This window comes from Coregonus lavaretus (genome assembly GCF_964263955.1).
Source record: "Coregonus lavaretus genome assembly, contig: HAP1_SCAFFOLD_3880, whole genome shotgun sequence".
Lineage (NCBI taxonomy): Eukaryota > Metazoa > Chordata > Actinopteri > Salmoniformes > Salmonidae > Coregonus > Coregonus lavaretus.
The window spans coordinates 1-27,841 of record NW_028160916.1 but is presented as its reverse complement, the minus strand read 5'-3'; the positions used below and the strand labels follow the sequence as shown (position 1 = coordinate 27,841).

General features: G+C 43.5%; 1 protein-coding gene across 1 annotated transcript; it reads left to right on the top strand.

The window, feature by feature from the left end:
• Window positions 1-795: 795 nt before the first annotated feature.
• LOC311121304 (phosphatidylinositol 4-phosphate 3-kinase C2 domain-containing subunit beta-like) lies at window positions 796-27,710 on the top strand (the record flags this gene model as incomplete). The annotated part of the gene is made up of 4 exons (XM_084195812.1): window positions 796-1,025; window positions 25,932-26,874; window positions 27,162-27,262; window positions 27,550-27,710. Coding segments are annotated over exons 2-4 (1,111 nt in total), but the record flags the coding sequence as incomplete, so codon positions are not given.
• Between the last annotated feature and the right edge of the window lie 131 nt (window positions 27,711-27,841).

Below are 27,841 nucleotides of genomic sequence, written 5' to 3'. Positions count from 1 at the left end.
AAAAATAGTTATAAGGTCAGAACTTGTACTACCAAACATCACCACACAGTGCTGCTGCTTTCCTCCTGTTTAAAACAGATGTCAAATCCAGCTGTTACTATGGTCAATCCTTATCAGCAGCTGGGAGGGAGGGAGAGAGAGAGCTGTGTCTGCCTGTATATAACTTTTTCTAGAACTGATAACTTCATTTCATTTTTATGGAAAGATACAGAATAACGTCTAGATGAATGTGCTCACATAGAATAGGACCTAGTTTTCTACTACAGAACACATAACACATATACATAAATCAGTTCAGTTCCTACTGTATTGTGTCTCCTATTCTCCATTTTAACTCCTACTCATAACAGATGGTGACTGGGTCATGTCACGCAAATTCCACTTGAATCCGGGAGTCAACCCCCTCCATCCATCCACATGTACTTCATGCCCCCTCTAAAATAATGGGTGGATGACGCCCTTGGGTTCCCTTATAGTGTATTTACTATGGAATAATATTTAGGAATGTTAGTTTGCTTGGTGGCAGATTAGCACAGTTTCTAACTGGGCTAATGGAATCTCTACGTTGATCAGCAGCAGTCACTGTGGGTCATTTCCGTATGAGGGAAGACAAGGCAAGTCAGGCAACATAGCAACAAGCGAAGAGGGCGCTGTAACTTACATAAGCTGTCCGCCAGAGGTCACGTTCCCCCAAGTAATTCCCACGCGCCTTCCAGCCCCACACACACTGATGAGAGGGCGCTGCGCAGCCGATCAGCAAAACCTAAAACCTCAGTACCTCGGTGACAAAATAAGCGGGTTTTGGTGGCGAGAGCTGCTGGCTGTATTATTCAACAATTAAGGACGCGGGTGCCTTTTCGACTTGGTTAATGAGAGATATTTCGACAATATCAGACGCCGGATACCGCAGCCGAGGAATTGTTTGATACATTTAGGAAATTTTGAATCATTATTTGAGCTGCCTGAAAGCAGAATAATTCGGATATTATGGTACCAGCCCTGTGGCGGCCATAGAGCTAGAGCAGGTAAGGGATTTTCCACCTGGAATTAACAATCAATGTCCACAGACACGTTAGCCTACATATCAGATGAAATATGTGTGTTTTGTTGCTTGGTGTGTTTCGTGAGCAGTGAAGTTGGCAGCTCGTGTCTACTTGCAGTAAGATATCGACTGCGTTATATTGCTGCCTGAGCAGTGACGCTGTTCAGTGGCCGACGAGGCACAGTAGGCTACAGCCTACGACTATTTCATACAATTCTAGTTATCTGAGAGAAATTATAATAAATACCCTAGGCCTAGATTGTGGGCAACAGAAAAACATAATTATTCAGATTGTAGGCCAACCTTCATGTGGTTACAATGTTATAAACCTCAGCCATGCTATGGCTACAATAGTCAGTGTGACAAGTTAGATGGGCGCTACAGTGTAATAAACCACGCAGGGGTTGCACCAGAAATCTATCTGCTGTGGCATTGTTTTGAAGTCTATCTGCTGTGGCATTGTTTTGAAGTCAAAGCTGTCAAGTTGGTATGTGGTTGTATGCATCTGGCCATGTCATCAAATAGCCACCAAACAGTGATACCAAGCAACTGCAGGTATTCTAGGTTGCTGAGCTAATGGTGGATATGTATAGGAGGGCTGTTGGAGTTTTGACTGAGCAGGGGTGTATTCATTCCGCCAAACAGTTGCAAACATTTTGCAACTAAAGCGGGAGTTTCTATTAGACAAATTCAGTTAGGTCCCTCCCTGCTTCGTTCTGTTTGCTTCCGTTCAAGAAACGTTTTGCATCACAGTAGGCAGAATGAATACACGGCATGGCACATTTGTGACAAGCTAGTGCACGTTTTACTGTAGGCATATAATAAGCAATTGTAAAAACGTGGCTTAATTATAAACAATTTGCAGACAATTTTCCAAGTTGACATCAAGTTGTCATAAGCATTCTGTAAATTACAGAGAAGGAAAGAGAAAGAAAGGTTGTCAATTTATCCTCACACTTCCCCACACACCTTTAGAATGTTCTCTCTGTACTAATGAAAACATGCACTGATAGTCTGGCCTGCTATGGTTGTCTCAGATCTATAGCCTTATGTGCTGCCTGATCCCGTGAGGCTAAGCTATAGGACTATACACTGCAGATGTATTTGTAATAAACTTTCTGGAGGCTGCTGTTATCCTTTATATCGATGTGACCTTTGGAATATGGGATCCAGATGCCCCAACCCAGAACACTCTCTCACTCTCTCTTTCACCACTTCTCTCTCTTTATCTTCTCTCTTTCTCCTCTTCCCTCTATCTCTTCTTGCTATCTCTCGCTCTTTCTCTCTCTCTCTCTCTCTCTCTCTCTCTCTCTCTCTCTCTCTCTCTCTCTCTCTCTCTCTCTCTCTCTCTCTCGCTCTCCCCCCCCCCCCCCCCCCAAACTGCAGCTGCTGTAACTCCCAGCTCTGTAACAACTGACATAGGATCAGTTCTCCCAACACCAGTCCAAAGTTAATCAGATGTTTTCATACATCAATGCCTGTTTTTATCAAGCGTCTCCTCCCACTCCATAAATAATCCCTCTCCTATCCTCTGTTGGCTTTCTGTAGTGCAGGCTTATACACTGAGTGTATGAAAAACATTAGGAACACCTGCTCTTTCCATGACATAGACTGACCAGGTGAATCCAGGTGAAAGCTATGATCCCTTATTGATGTCACTTCTTAAATCCACTTCAATCAGTGTAGATGAATGGGATTTATTTGATTTGATTAGGATGTCTTTTAGTCCTCATTTGGACAAATCTTCCAAGAGTCCTTAAACATTAAAATACAATTCATAATACAATCACATTTTCACATATAACACACTGTTACAAACAACAGACATAATACACTGACATATTGACCAGATAAATACTCTGACAGTCTGAAAATATCATCTACCATAGTCCTGCACAAACTTCAAATGTAGTATATTTAAGTGGTTCTAAAGTATTGTTTGAATGTATATATTGAAGGAGAGGAAACAGGTTAAAGAAGGATTTTTAAGCCTTGAGACAATTGAGACATGTATTGTGGATGTGTGCCATTCAGAGGGTGAATGGGCAAGACAAAATATTTAAGTGCCTTTGAACGGGGTATGGTAGTAGGTGCCAGAGGCACCAGTTTGAGTGTGTCAAGAACTGCAACCCTGTTTTTTTTTATTAACGCTCAACAGTTTCCTGTGTGTATCAAGAACGGTCCACCACCCAAAGGACATCCAGCCAACTTGACACAACTGTGGGAAGCATTAGTCAACATGGGCCAGCATCCCTGTGGAATGCTTTCGACACCTTGTAGAGTCCATGCCCGAACAAATTGAGGCTGTTCTGAGGGCAAAATGGGGTGCAACTCAATATTTGGAAGGTGTTCCTAATGTTTTGTACACTCAGTGTATAAGGTCCTATATTAGGTCCTACAGGGCAGCACTGTAGTGGTCTAGTAGTCTACCCTACACAGCCTGACGAACTGGTCTGACAGCTAATCCTAATGGATGTTTTTTATTTTAACTTTATTTTAACTAGGCAAGTCAGTTAAGAACAAATTCTTATTTGCAGTGACGGCCTACCCAGGCCAAACCCAGACGACGCTGGGCCAAATTGTGCGCCTCCCTATGGGACTCCCAATCACGGCCGGATTGTGATACAGTCTGGAATCGAACCAGGGTCTGTAGTGATGCCTCTAGCACTGAGATGCAGTGTCAACAACATTACAGCAAAGTTTTGCTAATGTTAGATCCTAACCTTTGTTTAGTGGAAGGGGCTATAGCCCAAGGTGATCTTCCATCAGTGATAATGATGTCAGTCAACCACACTGTACACCACATAGGCTTTATACCAGAGGATTGACCAGTGGAGTAACCTGCTGTATGTAATTACCCTGTAACAAACTACTAATTGTCTTAGCATTGAGGCTCTCATATTGTTGATTTATATTGAAAACAGGTAGGCTATAAGTAATAGTAGTTAACCTGCCTCGACTAATGCTGATGTAATGTGAAGTGTTGCCATGGTTTCTGTCAGCAGCTAACTCCTCCTACTGTAGACTTGAATACAGTATAGAGAGAAGTGCTGACTAATTCTCTGCCTGAATGAGTTTGTATTGACATTGACTGTATCCAATCCACTGTATGGATACATGCGGACGCACACACACATATCTGTGGGTATGCATGTGTATGGAATAGAGTGAGAGAGCTGCCATGAGATTCATTCTGGTGGGAGAGGAGGAGGAGGAGGGAGGTAGAGGAAGGATGTGAGGGATGAGGGAGGGAGGTGTGGTGCTGGTAAATGTGTGACAGATCATTGCAGCGTCACAACTCTGGACCAGCCCTGCATGGCATCAGCTGGCAGCAGCAGAAAGGGGTGCAACTATGGTGGCATACAGCAGCCTAGTTTGTGTGTTATGGTGTCAGTGTGTGGGTTGGTGGGGGGAGGAGTGTGGGCCATGTGGCGATGACAGCAGCCCCTTTGTCTCTGGACTGCCAAGCCGTGTGAACGTGTCTGTCTGACCCTCCTCACGTGACACACACGTCCTTTGTTCGTCCAATCTGGGACACCCCCCTCTAATTGAATGGGATTATATCCCTATGGGGACAGACTCCAGGGGGTCGGATCTGGCCTTGGTCCCCCGTCCCCTAACCACCCGCCCTTCATCCCTCTCCAAAAATGTGGACCGCCTCCATTTCCACCTCTTCCGTCCCCTCTCCTCAGCCCCACTCTGGTCTGCTACCCCCCCCTCCCCCTCCCCCACGGGCTACAGGCCAGGCCCTGCTGTCCGTCCTGCACTGAAGCCTCCTCACCCTGGGAACCAAATGGCTGACACTGGCTGAGATTGAAGGATAGTCAATGCATGGACAGTATAAGCAAGAATGGATTGAAGTGGTCTAGTGGAAAAATCATATAATATCGTCTTCTTAGAGGGAGAGCCATTACAGCTGTCCTTTCTGACCACTCAGCGTGTGTGTGTGAAACATTTTTACACTCCAAAAAGTCCTGGCATTTCACGAAAACAAAGCTGTGTGTGTGTATGACTCCATCTGCTGAGGTCTGGAGCTGAGCCTGTGTTTATAAACACGTCTGGGTCTTGGCTGGCTCATTTATTAAAGGAGACACTCACACCTTAGCTGTCTCGTTCATTACAGTAATGATGATCTACACTGAGTGTACAAAACATGAAGAAAACCCTCCTAATATTGAGTTGCACCCCCCCTTTTGCCCTCAGAACAGCCTCAATTCGTCGGAGTATGGACTCTACAAGGTGTCGAAGGCGTTCCACAGGGATGCTGGCCCATGTGGACTCCAATGCCTCCTACAGTTGTGTTAAGTTTTCTGGAGGTTCTTTGGGTGGTGGACCATTCTTGACACACACAGGAAACTGTTGAGCGTGAAAAACCCAGCAGCGTTGCAGTTCTTGACACACTCAAACCTGTGCGCCTTGGCACCTACTACCATACCCCGTTCAAAGGCACTTAAATATTTTGTCTTTCCCATTCACCCTCTGAATGGCACACATACACAATCCATGTCTCAAATGTCTCAAGGCTTAAAAATCCTATCCTTTCTTTCTCTCTGTGTGTATGCAACATTTGTTGAAACACACTGTATTGTTCAGTATCTGCTTATCAAATGGCCCATAGAGGTTAGTTATTCTGAACTGAGTGAGCATATTCTCTCCCTGGGCCCTGGTCTTGACTGTTTGGCTGGGAAAGGGTTTATGTCAGAATCTTCCTCCCATTCCTCAGGAAAAACAAGCTGCACCACAAGGCTCCAACAAAACAGATAGGAAGCTGCCTCCCTCCCTGATCCCTCTCTTTCTCTCTGGTTTCCCTCTCTTTCTTTAGGATTCAGTCACACACATAACATGCGCACAAGCGCACACACGTATGCACATACACATGCACGCACACACACCCTTTGAGAACTTCCTGAAGGAGGGTGTTCTGGGCAGAAGGTCAAACTCTGAGTCTCTGTGGGAGTGGCAGGCCTGGTCTCCATGGTAACCGGGGTCAGGAGAGGTCGCGTGCCTCCATACTCTGCTGTGAGGCCGTAACAGAGGCAGAGGAAACCAGAATGAAAGCTCTGCCCTTTGTCTCATAGAGTTGCGACCCAACAGACGACACAGACAGACATCTGAGTGTTGCCCACACAGCTCTGGCCTCTGTCACAGAGAGAACGTTTTAAGTTTTAATGTCATGTGCACAAGTACAATGAAATGCCTTTCTTGCATGCTCCAAACCCAACAGTGCTGTAATCAATATCAATGTAGCACAAAAAAATAAAAATAAGGTAGAACAAAAACACACAAGATATTAAAATAAGAAGAACACGAGAAAGTATGAAGCTAGGTTAGAGCTGACCCCATTTAGTTGACTGGTCGATTGTTTGGTTGATAGGCTGTTGGTCGACCAAGATTTTTTTAGTCGAGCAGTCTAAAATATATACAGTGCATTCGGAAAGTATTCAGACCCCTTGACTTTATCCACATTTTGTTAAGTTACAGCCTTATTCTAAAATCAATCCCCCCAAAAATTATCATCGATCTACACACAATACCCCATAATGACAAAGCAAACAGGTTTTTAGATATTTTAGCAAATGTATTAAAAAGAAAGAACAGAAATGTCACATTTACATAAATATTCAGACCCTTTACTCAATACTTTGCTGAAGAACCTTTGGCAGCGAGTCCAGCCTTGATTCTTCTTGGGTATGATGCTACAAGCTTGGCACACCTGTATTTGGGGAGTTGCTCCCACTCTTCTCTGCAGATCCTCTAAAGCTCTGTCAGGTTGGATGGGGAGTGTCGCTGCACAGCTATTTTCAGGTCTCTCCAGAGATGTTCGATCGGGTTCAAGTCCGAGCTCTGGCTGGGCCACTCAAGGACATTCAGAGACTTGTCCCGAAGCCACTCCTGCGTTGTCTTGGCTTTGCGCTTAGGGTCGTTGTCCTGTTGGAAGGTGAACCTTCGCCCCAGTCTGAGGTCCTGAACTTTCTGGAGCAGGTTTTCATCAAGGATCTCTCTGTACTTTGCTCCGTTCATCTTTCCCTCGATCCTGACTAGTCTCCCAGTCCCTGCCGCTTATATAGACAGGTGTGTGCCTTTCCAAACCATATCCAATCAATTGAATTTACCACAGGTGGACTCAAATCAAGTTGTAGAAACATCACAAGGATGGTCAATGGAAACAGGATGCACCGGAGCTCAATTTCAAGTCTCATAACAAAGGGTCTGAATACTTATGTAAATAATGTATTTCTGTTTTTAAAAAATTAAAGAATTTGCAAAAATTTCTAAAAACCTGTTTTTGCTTTGTCATTATGGGGTATCGTGTGTAGATTGATGAGAAAAAACAACAACAATTTAATCCATTTTAGAATAAGACTGTAATGTAACAAAATGTGGAACAAGTGAAGGGGTCTGAATAGTTACCGAATGCACTGTATGTGTGTGTGTATACACACTACCGTTCAAAAGTTTGGTGTCACTTAGAAATGTCCTTGTTTTCGAAAGAAAAGCAATTTTTCTGTCCATTAAAATAACATCAAATTGATCAGAAATACAGTGTAGACATTGTTAATGTTGTAAATGGCTATTGTAGCTGGAAATGGCAGATTTTTTTATGGAATATCTACATAGGCGTACGGAGGCCACCATCAGTCCTGTGTTCCAATGGCACATTGTTTGCTAATCCAAGTTGATCATTTTAAAAGGCTAATTGATCATTATAAAACCCTTTTGCAATTATGTTAGCACAGCTGAAAACTGTTGTGCTGATTAAAGAAGCAATAAAACTGGCCTTCTTGAGACTAGTTGAGTATCTGGAGCATCAGCAATTGTGTGTTCGATTACAGGCTCAAAATGGCCAGAAACAAATGACTTTCTTCTGAAACTCGTCAGTCTATTCTTGTTCGGAGAAATGAAGGCTATTCCATGCAAGAAATTGCCAAGAAACTGAAGATCTCGTATAACGCTGTGTACTGGGGGCGGCAGGTAGCTTAGTGGTTAAGAGCGTTGTACCAGTAACCGAAAGGTCGCTGGTTCTAATCCCCAAGCCGACTAGGTGAAAAATCTGTCGATGTGCCCTTGAGCAAGGCACTTAACCCTAATTGCTCCTGTAAGTCGCTCTGGATAAGAGCGTCTGCTAAATGACCAATTTATTTAATTTTTATTTTATTTACTACTGCCTTCACAGAACAGCGCAAACTGGCTCTAACCAGAATAGAAAGAGGGGTGGGAGGCCCCGGTGCACAACTCAGCAAGAGGACAAATACATTAGTGTCTAGTTTGAGAAACAGACGCCTCAACTGGCAGCTTGATTAAATAGTACCCGCAAAACACCAGTCTCAACGTCAACAGTGAAGAGGCGACTCCGGGATGCTGACCTTCTAGGCAGAGTTGCAAAGAAAAAGCCATATCTCAGACTGCCCATCTTAATGTTTTATTTTTATTGGCCAGTCTGAGATATGGCTGTTTCTTTGCAACTCTGCCTAGAAGGTCAACAAACCTCCAGGCCGTGTAAGGCCAGGTCATCTGATGCAGCACTCCATCACTCTGCTTCTTGGTAAAATAGCCCTTACATGGCCTGGAGGTGTGTTGGGTCATTGTCCTGTTGAAAAACAAATGATAGTCCCACTAAGCCCAAACCAGATGGGATGGCGTTTCGCTGCAGAATGCTGTGGTAGCCATGCTGGTTAAGTGTGCCTTGAATTCTAAATACATCACAGACAGTGTAACCAGCAAAGCACCCCCACATCATAACACCTCCTCCTCCATGCTTTACGGTGGGAACTACACTTTCGGAAATCATCCGTTCACCCACACCGCGTCTCACAAAGACACAGCGGTTGGAACCAAAAATCTCAAATTTGGACTCCAGTCCAAAGGACACATTTCCACCGGTCTAATGTCCATTGCTCGTGTTTCTTGGCTCAAGCAGGTCTCTTCTTCTTATTGGTGTCCTTTAGTAGTGGTTTCTTTGCAGCAATTCGACCATGAAGGCCTGATTCACACAGTCTCCTCTGAACAGTTGATGTTGAGATGTGTCTGTTACTTGAACTCTGTGAAGCATTTATTTGGGCTGCAGTTTCTGAGGCTGGTAACTCTAATGAACTTATCCTCTGCAGCAGAGGTAACTCTGGGTCTTCCTTTCCTGTGGCGGCCCTCATGAGAGCCAGTTTCGTCATAGCGCTTGATGGTTTTTGCGACTGCACTTGAAGAAACGTTCATAGTTCTTAAAATGTTCCATATTGACTGACCTTCATGTCTTAAAGTAATGATGGACTGTCGTTTCTCTTTGCTTATTTGAGCTGTTCTTGCCATAATATGGACTTGCTCTTTTACCAAATAGGGCTGTCTTCTGTATACCCCCCTTACCTTGTCACAACACAACTGATTGGCTCAAAAGCATTAAGAAGGAAAGAAATTCCACAAATTAACTTTTAAGAAGGCACACCTGTTAATTGAAATGCATTCCAGGTGACTACCTCATGAAGCTGGTTGAGAGAATGCAAAGAGTGTGCAAAGCTGTCATCAAGGCAAAGAGTGGCTATTTGAAGAATCTCAAATATAAAATATATTTTGATTTGTTTAACACTTCTTTGGTTACTACATGATTCCATATGTGTTATTTCATAGTTTTGATGTCTTCACTATTATTCTACAATGTAAAAAATAGAAAAAATAAAGAAAAACCCTTGAATGAGTAGGTGTGTCCAAACTTTTGACTGGTTGTGTGTGTGTGTGTGTGTATATATATGTTGATGTGTGTGTGTATATATATGTTGATGTGTGTATATATATATGTATGTGTGTATATATATGTATATGTGTATATATGTATATGTGTGTATATACAGTGAGGGGAAAAAAGTATTTGATCCCCTGCTGATTTTGTACGTTTGCCCACTGACAAAGAAATGATCAGTCTATAATTTTAATGGTAGGTTTATTTGAACAGTGAGAGACAGAATAGCAACAAAAAAATCCAGAAAAACGCATGTCAAAAATGTTATAAATTGATTTGCATTTGAATGAGGGAAATAAGTATTTGACCCCCTCTCAATCAGAAAGATTTCTGGCTCCCAGGTGTCTTTTATACAGGTAACGAGCTGAGATTAGGAGCACACTCTTAAAGGGAGTGCTCCTAATCTCAGTTTGTTACCTGTATAAAAGACACCTGTCCACAGAAGCAATCAATCAATCAGATTCCAAACTCTCCACCATGGCCAAGACCAAAGAGCTCTCCAAGGATGTCAGGGACAAGATTGTAGACCTACACAAGGCTGGAATGGGCTACAAGACCATTGCCAAGCAGCTTGGTGAGAAGGTGACAACAGTTGGTGCGATTATTCGCAAATGGAAGAAACACAAAAGAACTGTCAATCTCCTCCGGCCTGGCGCGCCATGCAAGATCTCACCTCGTGGAGTTACAATGATCATGAGAACGGTGAGGAATCAGCCCAGAACTACACGGGAGGATCTTGTCAATGATCTCAAGGCAGCTGGGACCATAGTCAACAAGAAAACAATTTGTAACACACTACGCCGTGAAGGACTGAAATCCTGCAGCGCCCGCAAGGTCCCCCTGCTCAAGAAAGCACATATACAGGGCCGTCTGAAGTTTGCCAATGAACATCTGAATGATTCAGAGGAGAACTGGGTGAAAGTGTTGTGGTCAGATGAGACCAAAATCGAGCTCTTTGGCATCAACTCAACTCGCCGTGTTTGGAGGAGGAGGAATGCTGCTTATGACCCCAGGAACACCATCCACACCGTCAAACATGGAGGTGGAAACATTATGCTTTGGGGGTGTTTTTCTGCTAAGGGGACAGGACAACTTCACCACATCAAAGGGACGATGGACGGGGCCATGTACCATCAAATCGTGGGTGAGAACCTCCTTCCCTCAGCCAGGGCATTGGAAATGGGTCGTGGATGGGTATTCCAGCATGACAATGACCCAAAACACACGGCCAAGGCAACAAAGGAGTGGCTCAAGAAGAAGCACATTAAGGTCCTGGAGTGGCCTAGCCAGTCTCTAGACCTTAATCCCATAGAAAATCTGTGGAGGGAGCTGAAGGTTCGAGTTGCCAAACGTCAGGCTCGAAACCTTAATGACGTGGAGAAGATCTGCAAAGAGGAGTGGGACAAAATCCCTCCTGAGATGTGTGCAAACCTGGTGGCCAACTACAAGAAACGTCTGACCTCTGTGATTGCCAACAAGGGTTTTGCCACCAAGTACTAAGTCATGTTTTGCAGAGGGGTCAAATACTTATTTCCCTCATTAAAATGCAAATCAATTTCAAAAAAATTTGACATGCGTTTTTCTGGATTTTTTTGTTGTTATTCTGTCTCTCACTGTTCAAATAAACCTACCATTAAAATTATAGACTGATCAAGTCTTTGTCAGTGGGCAAACGTACAAAATCAGCAGGGGATCAAATACTTTTTTCCCTCACTGTATATATATATATTATGGCACTGATTCACACTTATCTCAGTGGAGTAATTCATTGCGGAGGCCGCGGGGATTGCACACCAGTAGTACATTTACCGGTAATTCCCATAATTTTATAATCTACAATGTTTGTTTGGTTACGGTAATTTCTGTTAATGCATTAATTATATTATTATTACAGTCTTTTACCGTTCTCATTGTCGGAGTGGACACGTTGTTTGTGGACCGCACAACCTAGGCTTCTCTTGTGAGGAACAAGTTGTGGTTTATTTCATTCCATTTAGGAGTTGTCAGTTTATTAATTGTCGTTTGTTTGTGGCGCTCCTGTCAGTGTTGAATAACCTGATTACTCAGCACCTGATTTATACATGAAGTAGGCCTAGGCTACCTGACCTGCGCGCAAATGTAGGCTTATAAATGTGCCCATTTGGTGATCTGATAGTATTTCTGATTGTCTTAACTCACCACCACTGTGGAACTTCTCAAAGTAATTCTTTCTTCACCTCAAATGGTAAGTGTGTTTTTACATCCATTGAGAATGACAATAGTTCTGCAATGTAGCCTATTTGAAAAATCTTTCCAGGTCTCTCCCTTTCAATAACCATTTAGCATAAAAGGGGAAAAAAATGTCGTGTTCTGATGCTGCGGAAACGTCATAAAATAGGCCTACCTGATTACTTCTTATCCCTTGCGCAAATAGCGTACAGCAATGTCTGGCCAGAGCTCACTGGAGCAGGAAACTGAGGGCCCAGAATATTTTATACAATGTTGCAAGTTCCTTGCAGACAGGCCATGCGTAGCCAATGGGATTTATAGGATATTAATTTTTATCAGGATATGTTCTACCTGCAGGCTGCAATGTTTTTATTTGTTGGCTTTATGTAGTATATTTTTACATAGTTGGCAATGGCAATAGAAGTTACTTTTAGAATTTTTATTAACCACATGATAATGATTTTGAGATGCGAAGACTTTATTATAAATTAAATGAAACTGTTCCACGAAAATGTGCTAATAAAAATCATAACTGGCATGCAGATCGGTAGAAATGGTAAGATAAATTTGCACTCCAAATAGAAAAGGTTGCCGACCCCAGGTGTAGCCTATTAGGAGCGTAACAACAGGAGCGTAACAGCAGAATCTGTGAAGGCCAGCAGCAGCGGGAGGAAGAGGGTTGGGAACAGTTGATCTCTGGCTCCCTCGAGTCGTGTGTGTCTTAATGATTTTATCACAGTGTGCTTAAAGTAGCAGACAAGCTCAGTAGCCTACATATAGTTGATTTTATTAAAACACATAGCGTGTGTCTATATAGGGAAAAATACAGGTTTTAACATTTAGACCAATCGATTGGTCGAAAGAACAGACGACTCTAGGTCAACCAAGATTTTTGTTTGTTTGGGATAGCCCTAAGCTATATACAGGGTCAGTTCCAATACCATATTTACAATGTGCAGGGATACTGGAGTGATAGAGGTACAGTCGTGGTCAAACGTTTTGAGAGCATGGCGAGTTGCAATGCCAGGGTTGTGGGTTCATTTCCAACGGGGGGCCAGTATGAAAATGTATGCACTCACTAACTGTAAGTTGCTCTGGATAAGAGCGTCTGTGTTATGAGATATTTTTGTCAGATGTTACTATGGTATACTGAAGTATAATTACAAGCATTCCATAAGTGTCAAAGGCTTTTATTGACAATTACATTAAGCTTATGCAAAGAGTCAATATTTGCAATGCTGACCCTTCTTTTTCAAGACCTCTGCAATCCGCCCTGGCATGCTGTCAATTAAATTCTGGGCCACATCCTGACTGATGGCAGACCATTCTTGCATAATCAATGCTTGGAGTTTGTCAGAATTTGTGGGTTTTTGTTTGTCCACCCACAAGTTCTCAATGGGATTAAGTTCTGGGGAGTTTCCTGGCCATGGACCCAAAATGTCGATGTTTTGTTCCCCGAGCCACTTAGTTATCACTTTTGCCTTATGGCAAGGTGCTCCATTATGCTGGAAAAGGCATTGGTCATCACCAAACTGTTCTTGGATGGTTGGGAGAAGTTGCTCTCGGAGGATGTGTTGGTACCATTCTTTATTCATGGCTGTGTTCTTAGGCAAAATTGTGAGTGAGCCCACTCCCTTGGCTGAGAAGCAACCCCACACATGAATGGTCTCAGGATGCTTTACTGTTGGCATGACACAGGACTGATGGTAGCGCTCACCTTGTGTTCTCCGGACAAGGTGTTTTCCGGATGCCCCAAACAATCGGAAAGGGGATTCATCAGAGAAAATGACTTTACCCCAGTCCTCAGCAGTCCAATCCCTGTACCTTTTGCAGAATATCAATCTGTCCCTGATGTTTTTCCTGGAGAGAAGTGGCTTATTTGCTGCCCTTCTTGACACCAGGCCATCTTCCAAAAGTCTTTGCCTCACTGTGCATGCATATAAACTCACACCTGCCTGCTGCCATTCCTGAGCAAGCTCTGCACTGGTGGTGCCCCGATCCCGCAGCTGAATCAACTTTAGGAGACGGTCCTGGCGCTTGCTGGACTTTATGGGCGCCCTGACGTCTTCTTCACAACAATTGAACCTCTCTCCTTGAAGTTCTTGATGATCTGATAAATGGTTGATTTAGGTGCAATCTTACTAGCAGCAATATCCTTGCCTGTGAAGCCCTTTTTGTGCAAAGCAATGATGACGGCACGTGTTTCCTTGCAGGTAACCATGGTTAACAGAGGAAGAACAATGATTTCAAGCACCACCCTCCTTTTAAAGCTTCCAGTCTGTTATTCTAACTCAATCAGCATGACAGAGTGATCTCCAGCCTTGTCCTCGTCAACACTCTCACCTGTGTTAATGAGAGAATCACTGACATGATGGCAGCTGGTCCTTTTGTGGCAGGGCTGAAATGCAGTGGAAATGTTTTTTGGGGATTAAGTTCATTTTCATGGCAAAGAGGGACTTTGCAATGAATTACAATTCATCTGATCACTCTTCATGACATTCTGGAGTATATGCAAATTGCCATAATCAAAACTGAGGAAGCAGACTTTGTGAAAATTAGTATTTGTGTAATTCTCAAGACCTTTGACCACGACTGTAGATATGTTCAGTGCAATCGGAAAGTATTCAGACCCCTTGACTCTTTCCACATTTTGTTACTTTACAGCCTTATTCAAAAATTAATTAAATTATGTTTTCCCCATCAGTCTACACACAATACCCCATAATGACAAAGCGAAAACAGGTTTTTAGAAATTTTAGCAAATAAATTAAAAACAGACATACCTTATTTACATAAGTATTCAGACCCTTTGCTATGAGACTCGAAATTGAGCTCAAGTGCATCCTGTTTCCATTGATCATCCTTGAGATGTTTCTACAACTTGATTGGAGTCCACTTGTGGTAAATTCAATTGATTTGACATGATTTGGAAAGGAACACACCTGTTTATATAAGGTCCCACAGTTGACATTGCAAAAACCAAGCCATGAGGTCGAAGGAATTGTCCGTAGAGCGCCAAGACAGGATTGTGTCGAGGTACATATCTGGGGAAGGGTACCAAACAATTTCTGCAACATTGAAGGACCCCAAGAACAAAGTGGCCTCCATCATTCTTAAATGAAAGAAGTTTCAGGGGAGAAGGACCTTGGTCAGGGAGGTGACCAAGAACCCAATGGTCACTCTGACAGAGCTCCAGAGTTCCTCTGTGGAGATGGAAGAACCTTCCAGAAGGACAACCATCTCTGCAGCACTCCCCCAATCAGGCCTTTATAGTAGAGGGGCCAGACGGAAGCCACTCCTCAGTAAAAGGCACATGACAGCCCGCTTGGAGTTTGCCGAAAGGCACCTAAAGAACTCAGACCATGAGAAACAAGATTCTCTGTTGTGATGAAACTAAGATTGAACTCTTTGGCCAGAATGGCAAGCGTCACGTCTGGATGAAACCTGGTGCACTGTCTAGGGGTAAGGTGACTAGGCATCAGGATATATGATAAACAGAGTAGCAGCAGCGTAAATGATGATTGTATATGAGTGTGTGCGTGTGTAGAATCAGTATAAATGTGTGTGCATGTTATTGTATGTTGGAGTGTCAGTGAGTGTGTAGAGAGTGCAAAAATAAAATCTAAGGATCAACTCAGTCTGTGTAGCCATTCTGTTATCTATTTAGCAGTGTTGTGGCTTGGGGATAGAAGCTGTTCAGTAGCCTGTTGGTGTCAGACTTGTTGCACCGGTACGCTTGCAGTGCGGAAGCAGAGAGAACAGCCTATGGCTTTGGTGGCTGGAGTCTTTAACAAGAATAGAGAGGTATGCAGGGAAGAGAGTAATCACATGTACCTTCACAAAAGTGTTTGAATATGTGTGAGAGAGGGGGAGATAGGTGTTTAGGGTTAGAGCAGTGATCACCAAACTTTTCTGACACGAGATCACGTTCTGAGTCAAAATGCAGGGCAAGATCTACTGCTCAGATTGTTTTACAAATATGACTTAAAACACTTAAGCCTATGCAACATTAACCTATTAAACAGGTATTTGTAGCAATGAGGTTTGTGCAGTAGGCTATAGGCCTAATACATTATCACTGCATATTGGTTATGCTTGAATTGCCCTGCCAATGTTGTTCTCAAACAATTTTAAAATAATTTTTCAAAACTTGAGGTATTGGATAACACTGGTAATAGATCATCATTTGTTGTATTATTTGCGAGGCACAGCTAAGTGAGCATAACTTTCTTTATTTTACTTGACTGATGGTGCCTGCATCTACGAGAGCATCAGAGGGTCCACCTCACCGTCTGACAGTCCCTCAGCTCTCCCCCCTATGCTAAAACTGACCAAAAAGGGAACAGCTTCTTCGAGCTGATGGCGAAACTCGAGTCACACCGCATCATTTCTGCCTCATGCACAAATTCATGTTGTTGCTCCTATGACAAGAGAAAGTGAAATATTGCTTGATATTAAAAAACACACAGCTGCTAATAATAACACCAGCCTATCGATACACTTTGCTACTCATTCATTAAAGCAGCAGTGCTGGTTGCAGCACAAGTGTAGAAGCGCATTTCATGACTTATAAAAGGGTTGAATAAAAAGTGTTCACAGTGCTGAATAAAAACATGAACTCACTCATAAAAACAGCAGCTCTTTGCTGTATTCGTTGACACTCTCTCTAGTCATGGTTTTAAACGTTTTGAAATCACAGTACCAACGAGAAAACTGCAGACACGGTGATCTGAGCAATCCAATTGACTAGCGGTAGGCCTATAGGTGCACTTTTTTTTGCTCACCGTGCACGTCGAGTAGGCAGAGTTTGTACCTTCAGACACATAAAATGGGATCACTTCGCCTACCCAGCGCGCAAGAAAAAAGTATGAATGAAAGGCTTTATCGTTGGGTTTTTTATAGAAATGTTTCGCAATCGACCGTTTGGTGACCACTGGGTTAGAGAATGCTGACCCAGCTTCTCTCCCTCACACAGTTTTAGCGAGTCTGCATAGAGCACTTCTGCTGTTTTTTTGTGTGCTGTGGGACATGTGCATGTTGTGCACTTGCATGCATGCTATGTGTGAGGCCATACTATGGGTTAAACATGTCCATGGGAGGTCAGGAATCTGGGCTGTGATTCTGCTGAGCTGCAGTCGCCTGTCTGAACCATCCACGCCTGTTCTACTAAACATTAGTACCTATTCACAGTTTAACCATGTGTCAATTGTTACATAAGGCTTGTCCTGTATAAGACCTTTTGTTCTATAAATAGTGGTTTATAAGCAGTTCATGCAGTCCACCAAATAACAAAAAGTGAAGAAAAGGGGGGAATCAGCTAGTGATGGGGGGAAACAGCTAGTGATGGGGGAAACAGCTAGTGATGGGGGAAACAGCTAGTGATGGTGGAAACAGCGATACAGTTACATATCTAGGGCCCAATAAAATCTGTTTTATTTTTTCCTTAATTCCGTTTTCACCATTTAGTTTCTCCAGGTTTCAGATATTTCCCAGTTTTTCAGGTTTTCGCTCTCAAAATCACACTTTTTTACTATAGAAAAATAACTAAATTGGATGTTTTAAGTCCACAACAATGCTTAAACCACATCAGGAGACCACTTTTGATGTCTGGGAAAAATCTATGAAAGAAACATTTTTGGGTATAGATACCCTTTAATTCAATCAATCAATCAAATGTATTTATAAAGCCCTTTTTACATCAGCAGATGTCACAAAGTGCTATACAGAAACTCAGCCTAAAACCCCAAACAGCAAGCAATGCAGATGTAGAAGCATGGTGGCTAGTAAAAACTCCCTAGAAAGGCAGAAACCTAGGAAGAAACCTAGAGTGGAACCAGGCTCTAAGGGGTAGCCAGTCCCCTTCTGGCTGTGCCGGGATAATAACAGTACATGGCCATTAAGGCCAGATTTTTCTCCAGGATGTTCAAACGTTCATAGATGACCAGCAGGGTCAAATAATAATCACAGTGGTTGTAGAGGTTGCAACAGGTCAGTACATCAGGATTAAATGTCATTTGGCTTTTAATTTCCGGGAATTTAGAGGTTGAAATAGCAGGTGCGGTAGAGAGAGAGAGTTGAAAAACAGCAGGTCTGGGACAAGGTAGCACGTCCGGTGAACAGGTTAGTATTCCATAGCCGCAGGCAGAAGAGTTGAAAGTGGAGCAGCAGCACGACCAGGTGGACTGGGGACAGCAAGGAGTCATCAGGCCAGTTAGTCCTGAGGCATGGTCCTAGGGCTCAGGTCCTCCGGAAGGGGAGGGAGAGACGGAGAGAGAGAGAATTAGAGGGAGCATCCTTAAATTCACACAGGACACCGGATAAGACAGGAGAATAACACCAGATATAACAGACTGACCCTAGCCCCCCGGCACATAGACTATTGCAGCATAGATACTGGAGGCTGAGACAGGGGGGGTCAGGAGACGCTGTGGCCCCGTCCGACGATACCCCCGGACAGGGCCAACCAGGCAGGATATAACCCCACCCACGTTGCCAAAGCACAGCCCCCACACCACCAGAGGGATATCAACAGACCACCAACCTACTACCCTGAGACAAGGCTGAGTATAGCCCACAAAGATCTCCTCCACTGCACGAGCACATAAGTGCACACCATCAAGACTTGCAAACAAATAGTCCCACCATTTTAGGGGACCAAAAGTATTAGGACAAATTCACTTGTGTATTAAAGTAGTAAAAATTGTAGTATTTGGTCCCATATTCATAGCATACAATGACTACATCAAACTTGTGACTCTACAAATGTGTTGGATGCATTTGCTGTTTGTTTTGGTTGTGTTTCAGATTGTGTCATTTTGGATTGAGAAAGTTACAGACGCACAAATATCATAACCCAAAGACATGTAACCTCTCACCATTACAATAACAGGGGAGGTTAGCATTTCTTTGGGGGGGGGTAACTTCCTCACTCATCATTATTCACGATTAATTCAGGATTATCCGTAATCATGGTAGCATCCACATTAATGTAGAAGTGTGTTTAGAAACATTATATTCTTATTGACAATAAAGTGATTTAAACAAATCACCACTGGATTGATGCAAGTAATCATATCATTCTGTCAGGATGGCATACTCTACTTTGTAGTTAACATTTAATAAAGAAAGGTTTTTGGGAAAGCCTTTCCATCTAGCAGAAAACGGTTGTCATTAGCATCATCGCTAACGGCTACACAAAGTGTCGATGCCTCTTCAGAAAGTTTAAGGAAAATACGAATAACTTGTGCATTTTGTTCATGTCTTATCATAATTAATACCTTTTCTAATAAGTTCAATACAATTAGTTGATTTCCTACTAGGTTCAATACATTTTTGAATATTTATGAATTGCGTTTTAATGTCTGGATTCCGTGATTCCATCCTCGTTCTCCACATCGAGGATTTGATTGGGCCCTGTATATCGCAATATCATTTAGGACAATATTATATAGAAACTTTGACTCCAAGTATCGATTTGTAATAAAAAATAAATGTTTTACCAAAACTCCAATATTTTTCATCCTATAGCTTGTTCACAAACTTATTTTTAAATAGTGAGCCAACATGTTTTCAGCACTTTTATTTCCATGACTGATCAAAACAGGGGTGAAAGTAAGGCGGTCTGGTACGGCGGTAAAACGTGAGCCTATCACAGTTAATACAACATGCCCAAAAAACTATAGGCTATTACACCCATTATTTAACATTGCTGCATGTCAGCCACATGAAAATGTTGCAATTGACTGGAAACCGGGTGGTATACGCTCCAAATTGCATTGTGGTTTGAGGAGAACACTTACATTTTGTCAAGGCGGAGATGAGTGGCCGAGACGCTCGCGGAGATGAGTGGCCGAGACCAAGGCACGCGTGGACAACAGTGGATGCATCAATTCAGGCTACAAGTGTAGGCCTAATGACAATCGCAGAATGTCATTACAATACACGTAGGTGTTTTGTAACTGAAGTCTCTTTCCATTCATCAAATTGCGGGTGCACAGTGCACTGTTGGGGTTTGGATGCTGAAATTATTTTGTTAGTGGACCAGTGGAAGGGGAGGACCATCCTCAGTGAATTTCATAAAAATAAAAATGGTCAAACATTGAAAAAGTTATCCTTTTTAGATAAAACTATCCTTAATATATTCACGTCACCAAATAATTGATTAAAACACGCTGTTTTGCAATGAAGGTCTACAGTAGCATCAACAGCACTCTGTAGGGTAGCACCATGGTGCAGCCGGAGGACAACTAGCTTCTGTCCTCCTCTGGGTACATTGACTTCAATACAAAACCTAGGAGGCTCTTGGTTCTCACCCCCTTCCATAGACTTACACAGTAATTATGACAACTTCCGGAGGACGTCCTCCAACCTATCAGAGCTCTTGCAGCATGAACTGACATGTTGTTCACCCAATCAAAGGATCAGAGAATGAATCTAGTACTGAAGCATAAACTACAGCTAGCTACCACTGCAGTGCATAAAATGTGGTGAGTAGTTGACTCAAAGAGCGAGAAAGACAATAGTTGAACAGTTTTCAACAAATTAATTTCTTCATAAATGAAGAAGCAATTTCTTTTCAGTTTCACTTACTTAGCTAGCAAATGCAGCTAGCTAGTTTAGTTACTCAAACACCCGGCTCAAACAGAGGGATGCTATGTTAGCTAGCTGGCTATGACTATCCAACACAACACTGGAACTCTTCCAAGTCTACTCTCCCGAGTGGCGCAGTGGCTAGCTGTGCCACTAGCTGTGCCACTAGAGATCCTGGTTCGAATCCAGGCTCTGTCGTAGCCGGCCGCGACCGGGAGACCCATGGGGCGGCGCACAATTGGTCCAGGGTAGGGGAGGGAATGGCCGGCAGGGATGTAGCTCAGTTGGTAGAGCATGGCGTTTGCAACGCCAGGGTTGTGGGTTCGATTCCCACGGGGGGTCAGTATAAAAAAATTATGTATGCACTAACTGTAAGTCGCTCTGGATAAGAGCGTCTGCTAAATGACTAAAATGTAAGTCAAGGTAAGCTTTTGGTTTGATTAATTTATTGCCACCAGGGCCCGCCTGTCTAACTGCTTACTGACTATACACTGTAACGTTACTGCATGATTGTAGCGGGTTTACTAACGCATTAGTTCTATTAGCTATGTTGACTAGGACGTTACTTTAGCTAAAATGGGGACAACGATGTAGGCTGTGTGTAGCGGTTATGACATGATTTGGCTGATGTGTTTTTCATTGAAGTCCACAAACGAAGGGAAAAGGTGAGAGGAGGAGAGTGCATAGAGGCTAGAATGAATACAAAGTGGCTGCTATGGAAATGAACTTGGTTTATGCGTGATTAGGGGTGTATTCATTCTGCCGATTCTGATGAAAAAATTGTTTCTTAAACGGAAGCAAACGAAACAGGGATAAACATACCTGAATTTGTCCAATAGAAACTCTCGTTTGCAACTGTTGGACTAATGATTACGCCCTAGATAAGCTAAATGCAGGCAAGAGTGTGCAAGGCGGTATTGAATGTGCCACTGTCTGTCCATGTGGGACAGTCTATCATCTCACATTCTCTCGACCTGTGTGCACCTACGTTTGTAAACTTTCATTCATAGGCTAGGTTGTAGCAACCTCATGATGGGTATAGGGAAAATGTGAGTGTCATGTAGTAGCCTAAACCTATCGATGTTACATTGAACTGGGTGAATGGAATATGAATGACAGTCATCCAATATGCTGTAATAGAAATAAGGTCATGCTCATTAAAAAATAATTAATCCTCTCTCATCATAAACGGCACTGACCGCCACTGGAGTGGACGAATGTGCGTGGGTAGCCTACAGGAGCACCTTTTGTTAAGTGATTATTTGACAATCAGATGAAAACATCATGACTGGTTGTGTTTATGCCACATTAAAGGGTATAGGAGGCGTGTCCATAAGGCGAGAGGGGAAGCTACACTAAAGTCAATTGAATTAAAATGCCAAAGTTATATAGCCTAATTAGATTACTCCTGTCTATACAGAAATAAATAAAATCATTCAAAATAGGCTACTACACCAGAAAGCATGATTTGGCCACAAAGGATCATAAGCTTCTTAAAATAAATACGTTTTGGATTGTTTTAAATCGCGTAGCCTACAGTCCGAAGGGCCCGCAGTTTGGGCAGCGCACGCTGCAAATACCAAATAAATGATTGTTGAGTTGCGACTGTCAGTTAAAAGCAGAGAGACCCAGCCAGGCATATCGCAATATTTCAAAATACAATCACAGAAAAACAGTTTGGAGAGCAAATGGCTATTGCTGTAAAGAGATGACAATGAAAAGCTTCCAATCTGTCTTTTAGTTATCAAAATTCTTAACTTTATTGAGCGAACAGAACAGTAGCCTATCATATTGGGCACTAGCGGAGAACATCGGCCATATCCCGGTGAGTGTGCATATTCACTGTCTTTGTCATTGGGTCAGTGCCACTTTTGTTTGTGTTTGGACAATAATTTCCTCCTCGCTTTTCGTAGGCCAATTATATGGATCAGACAACATCGTTTATATCAGGGGTGTCAAACGTACGGCCCGCAAACGGGTTTAATCCGGCCCGCGAGATGATTTAAAATATATATAATTAAAAAAAAAATTTTTTTGTAAAGTATAAAAATGCGCTGCATTTTTTCAATAAAATAAACTGCTGGATGGCGCAATAGCAATTGTGTTAAGCAAGCAAACTGTTTATACCGGGGCAGAGCAAGTAGGTCAAGCACGTGCAGCCAATGAGCTACTTTGTTTTGCCCGCGATATTTATTACGGCTTCTACTTTTAACATTATGTGCTTTGGCACCCTCATTGCCCCAATATGTCTCTGTCAAAAAAGAGAAAAGTGGACGCAGAGTGCAGAGTGTTCCAAGAAAAATGGTCATCCTATTTAATCACGGAATTGAATGGGAAAGCTGTATGTTTGGTGTGTTCAGAGCATGTTGCAGTGCTGAAAGAATATAACCTTCGTCGCCACTATGTGAGTCTTCATGCCGACAAATATGACAACTTTCAAGGACAGCGGAGATGAGAGAAGGTGAATGAACTGTTGGCGGGTCTGAAGAAACAGCAGTCTGTGTTTACTCACAGCCGAGACATCAGTGATGCTGCAGTGAAAGCTAGCTACCTCATTGCTAATGAAATCGCAGTGGCTTCAAAACCATTTAGTGAGGGTGAATTTGTAAAAACATGCATGATGAAGGCAGCGGAGATTGTGTGCCCTGAAAAGCGGCAGGCTTTTGCAAATATCAGCCTGACAAGAAACACAGTTGCAGACAGGATTTCCGATCTTTCGGTGGATTTGGACAGCCAGTTGAAGCAAAAAGTAAAGTCATTTATTGCGTTTTCGGTTGCAATTGATGAAAGCACGGACATTACAGATGTTGCACAACTGGCCATTTTTTCATCCGCGGAGTTGATGACACATTGACCGTCATACAAAGACAGCAGCTGATATTTTTACCGCACTCGTCGGCGCGCTGGACAGGGTTGGAGTGGACTGGTCCCGCGCTGTCAGCCTGGCTACAGATGGTGCGCCCTCAATGATCGGGAAAAAAGCAGGCGTTGTGACAAAGTTCAGAGAGAAAGTGCAATCTGCAAATGGAGGACGTGATTTTTTGACTTTTCACTGTATTTTGCACCAGGAGGCTTTGTGTTGCAAGTCTTTAAAGATGGATAACGTCATGAAGGGGGTCATCCAAACTGTTAATTTCATCCGATCCAGAAGCCTGAATCACCGTCAGTTTGACAGCCTTCTCAGAGAGAAAGACCACATCTATGGCCTGCCATACCACACTGAGGTAAGATGGTTAAGCCGAGGTGCTGTGCTGAGGCGTTTCTTTGATTTACGAGAAGAAATTGAACAGTTCATGGAAGAAAAGGGCAAACCAGTGTTAGAATTTCATTCCGCAGAATGGATGCCGGACCTTGCATTTATGGTGGATGTTACAGAGCACCTGAATAACTTGAACAAACAGCTGCAAGGGCGCAACAAAGTTGTCACGCAGTATTATGACAGCATACGTTCTTTCAAGTTGAAGCTGTCATTGTGGGAGACGCAACTTGCCGGTGGTGATGCAGCTCACTTCCCCTGTCTGAAAAATGTGTGCGCGACCCAACATGTGGCAGACATGAAGCGGTTCAAAGATAAAATAACGGGACTGTTACGGGAGTTTGAGCAACGCTTTCAGATTTATGTTTATATGTTTTTATGTTGATGTGCTATTGTTTTTAATTGATTTTATTTTATTTGTATATTTAACCTATTCTTGACTCTGTTGTTCTTGCACTTGTTTGGGGAACAGGATTTCATTATTTTTATCTACATTTCTGCCTGAGAAATGACACCCTGATATAGTTCTGTGATCTGTGATATACTTCTGTGAATCACTGAGGCATTGTGTGTTTGTGTGTTCTTTGTCATCAGAACTTTCAAATAACTTGAGGTGTTTTATGATTAATAGTGATGTTGTGCTTTTGGACACTGTCCTCAGGCTCCAGCTTTATGTTTATATGTTTTTATGTTGATGTGCTATTGTTTTTAATTGATTTTATTTTATTTGTATATTTAACCTATTCTTGACTCTGTGGTTCTTGCACTTGTTTGGGGAACAGGATTTCATTATTTTTATCTACATTTCTGCCTGAGAAATGACACCCTGATATAGTTCTGTGATCTGTGAAACAGTTATGTTAATCACTGAGGCATTGTGTGTTTGTGTGTTCTTTTTCGTTAGAATTTTCAAATAAACTTGACGTGTTTTATGATTAATAGTGATGTTGTGCTTGTACTATTTTGGACACACTGTCCTCAGGCTCCAGCTTTATGTTGTATGTTGATCGTATTAAAACAAAGAAAACAATCTGAAGTTGTTGTTTTTAAGTTATATATACCATGATTTTTCCGGTCCGGCCCACTTGGGAATAGATTTTCCTCCATGTGGCCCCTGAGCTAAAATGAGTTTGACACCCCTGGTTTATATTGATCTGTTTTTCAGTGTCAGCAGAGTAGTCTACCCTGTAATTTTAGTAGTAAAAAAAAAAATGCGCGCACGCACTTGAGTGTCCCGTACCGGTATGAAATTAAATCTACTTTCACCCCTGGATGAAAACAAATGTTCTCTTGTCTGTCTGCAGCAGACATACACTAAGTGTACAAAACATTGAGTTGCACCCCCTTTTGTCCTCAGAACAGGCTCAATTCGTCGTGGACTCTACACGGTGTCGAAAGCGTTCCACAGGGATGCTAACCCATGTTGACTTCAATGCTTCCCACAGTTGTCAAGTTGGCTGGATGTCCTTTGGTTGGTGGACCATTCTTGATACACACGGGAAACTGTTGAGCATGAAAAACCCAGCAGCGCCTACTAGCATACCCAGTTCAAAGGCACTTAAAACTTTTGTCTTGCCCATTCATCCTCTGAATGGCACACATACACAATCCATTTCTCAATTGTCTCAAGGCTTAAATCCTTCTTTAACCTGTCTCCTCCCCTTCATCTACACTGACTTGAAGTGGATTTAACAAGTGACATCAATAAGGGATCATAGCTTTCACCTGGATTCACCTGGTCAGTCTGCCATGGAAAGAGCAGGTGTTCATAATGTTTTGTACACTTAGTGTATAGTGAGCAATATGTTTGGAACATCAAATTACAATAAAATCACAGTATGGCATCGCAATACATATCGTATCGTGAGGTCACTGGCAATTCCCAGCCCTAGAATCAGCTGTGTTTTTGTAGAATACACCTGAAACTGAGAGCACTTGGCATCTGTGGTCTGAATGGTAGAACAGAAACACATCCCTCTGTCTCACTTTGACTTTACTTACTATTTTTTTACTCTTTCTAATTGTCTCTCTGTCTCTCTCTCTCTCTCTCTCTCTCTCTCTCTCTCTCTCTCTCTCTCTCTCTCTCTCTCTCTCTCTCTCTCTCTCCACAGAGCGTATTCTGAGCCCCATGTCTCTTCTCTGGAAGCCCTAGCACCAGTGTCCCTCTCCTCCTCTCCTGTTGGTGGTGGCTTCCCTTGTTGGAGCATGTCGGCAGCGCAGACTCAGAAGGACAGTGAGGGTCCCTGGGGACTGGACTCCCTGGGCCTGAGCCAGAGAGAGTTGGTAATGGCTGAAGCTCTACAGATGGAGTATGATGCCCTGTCCAGACTCAAACAGGACAAGGGGGGGGACAGCCAGGGGACCAGCAGCCAGGGGATTGGGAAGTTACCTACGCTACCCCCTAGGGAGGGCCAGAGCCAGATCGATCGCCCCCTCCCACCCTGCCCCAGCCCTATTCCTCCAGGAGGGAGTTTGCTAAGAGGGCTGTCTGGTTCAGACCCATCCCTCAACCACCTCCAGCCTGGGGGGTCCCACTCCCCACGGCCCTCCCCAGCCAGGGCCACTCCTCCTCTGGGAAGTTACAGCAAGGATCCCCTCTATATCCTGGAGAGTTCAGGGAAGGGGGACTACCTGAACTCCAGCTATGGGCACTCAGGGTCTAGCTATGGTTCTCCTCTGACTCTGCCTAAAGGCTTCCCCCCTCCTCCGGATGACCCACCTCCTGCTGTACCCCCAAGGACCCCTCTCCCCCCCTCCACTGAGCCCTTCCTGCCCCTCCGACCCACTATGGCGCCCCGGGATGTCAACCTGTTCACCCCCGAGGTAGACCAGCCCAAACTGTCGTCAGGGGAGACGCTCAACTACGAGAGCCTCAACGACGCCCTATCCAAGCTCAATGGGGATTGGCTGGCGCCAAGGGGTAGGCGGGCCAACGGGGACCAATCAGGGAAGCCGGTGGCTCGGAGTAAGACCCTCCCCCCTCAGGTGCCCCCCCGCACCTACGTACCTATCCAGAAGAGCAACAAGAACCAGCGCAGAGTGTCGGCCGACCCGGTAACTACTCACCCTATGACAGATTCATTACGTGACTTTGCATGACATAGCATTAATTCACATCTAGCGTTGTTACCTCACACCCTCATTCCATGTTTCCATAGTCAAACCTAGACACAAATAAACAATCCTTGTAATGTCTAGGCTTGTCTCCAGCTTACTCCAGTCAAGTCAGTCTATTCCAACGCAGTCCAGCTGTGTTTCGTTTCGTTGAGTTCCTTGACTGAATGCTCTGTTACATTCAGTTCTGTGCTGATCCTTCTTGTGTCTTTGTGTGTGATTGGCAGGTGTCTCTGGGCCCCAGGCTCAATGGTTTTGGCTATGAGCTCTTCCAGGTGTCAGAGGAGAGAGATGAGGAGGTGGCCGCCTTCTGTCACATGCTCGACGTGTAAGTGTACGGCCCAATCCCAAATCGACCCCTAAGCCAAACACCCTATGCACTTGTGGAGATCTGAGAGGTTTAGGGGTTGATTTGTGATTGGGCCCAAATGTTACCCTCTCACCCTCAGTCAGGCTGTTTAGAACCATTCCTGTGCTGTGGTTTTGTTGTGGTTGTATTGTGGTCAGGCTGACCATAAGCAGTTATAACCCATAACTGTGAGTTGTGTCAATTCACGGTCAGCTATGTATTACCTTTTAATAACCATCGCTGTGTGGTGGTTGTGTTGTTTTCAGGTTGCGGTCGGCGTATCCAAGCAGCGACCGCTCTAAGAACTCTGGGTTTGTGTGGTCGCCTTCAGTGGGGCCTGAAGAGCTGCAACAGGGGTTAGGGGTCAGCGTCAAAGTTACTGTCATCAGCGACCACGTCAGAGAACCACTCACCTTCACCTGTGATGGTAAGACATGCACGCTCGCACACTCTCTCACTCACACACACACTCACACACCCCGCAGGTTCATTTGGGGCAGCAGGTAGCTTAGTGGTTAAGAGCGTTGTGCCAGTAACCGAAAGGTCGCTGGTTCTAAT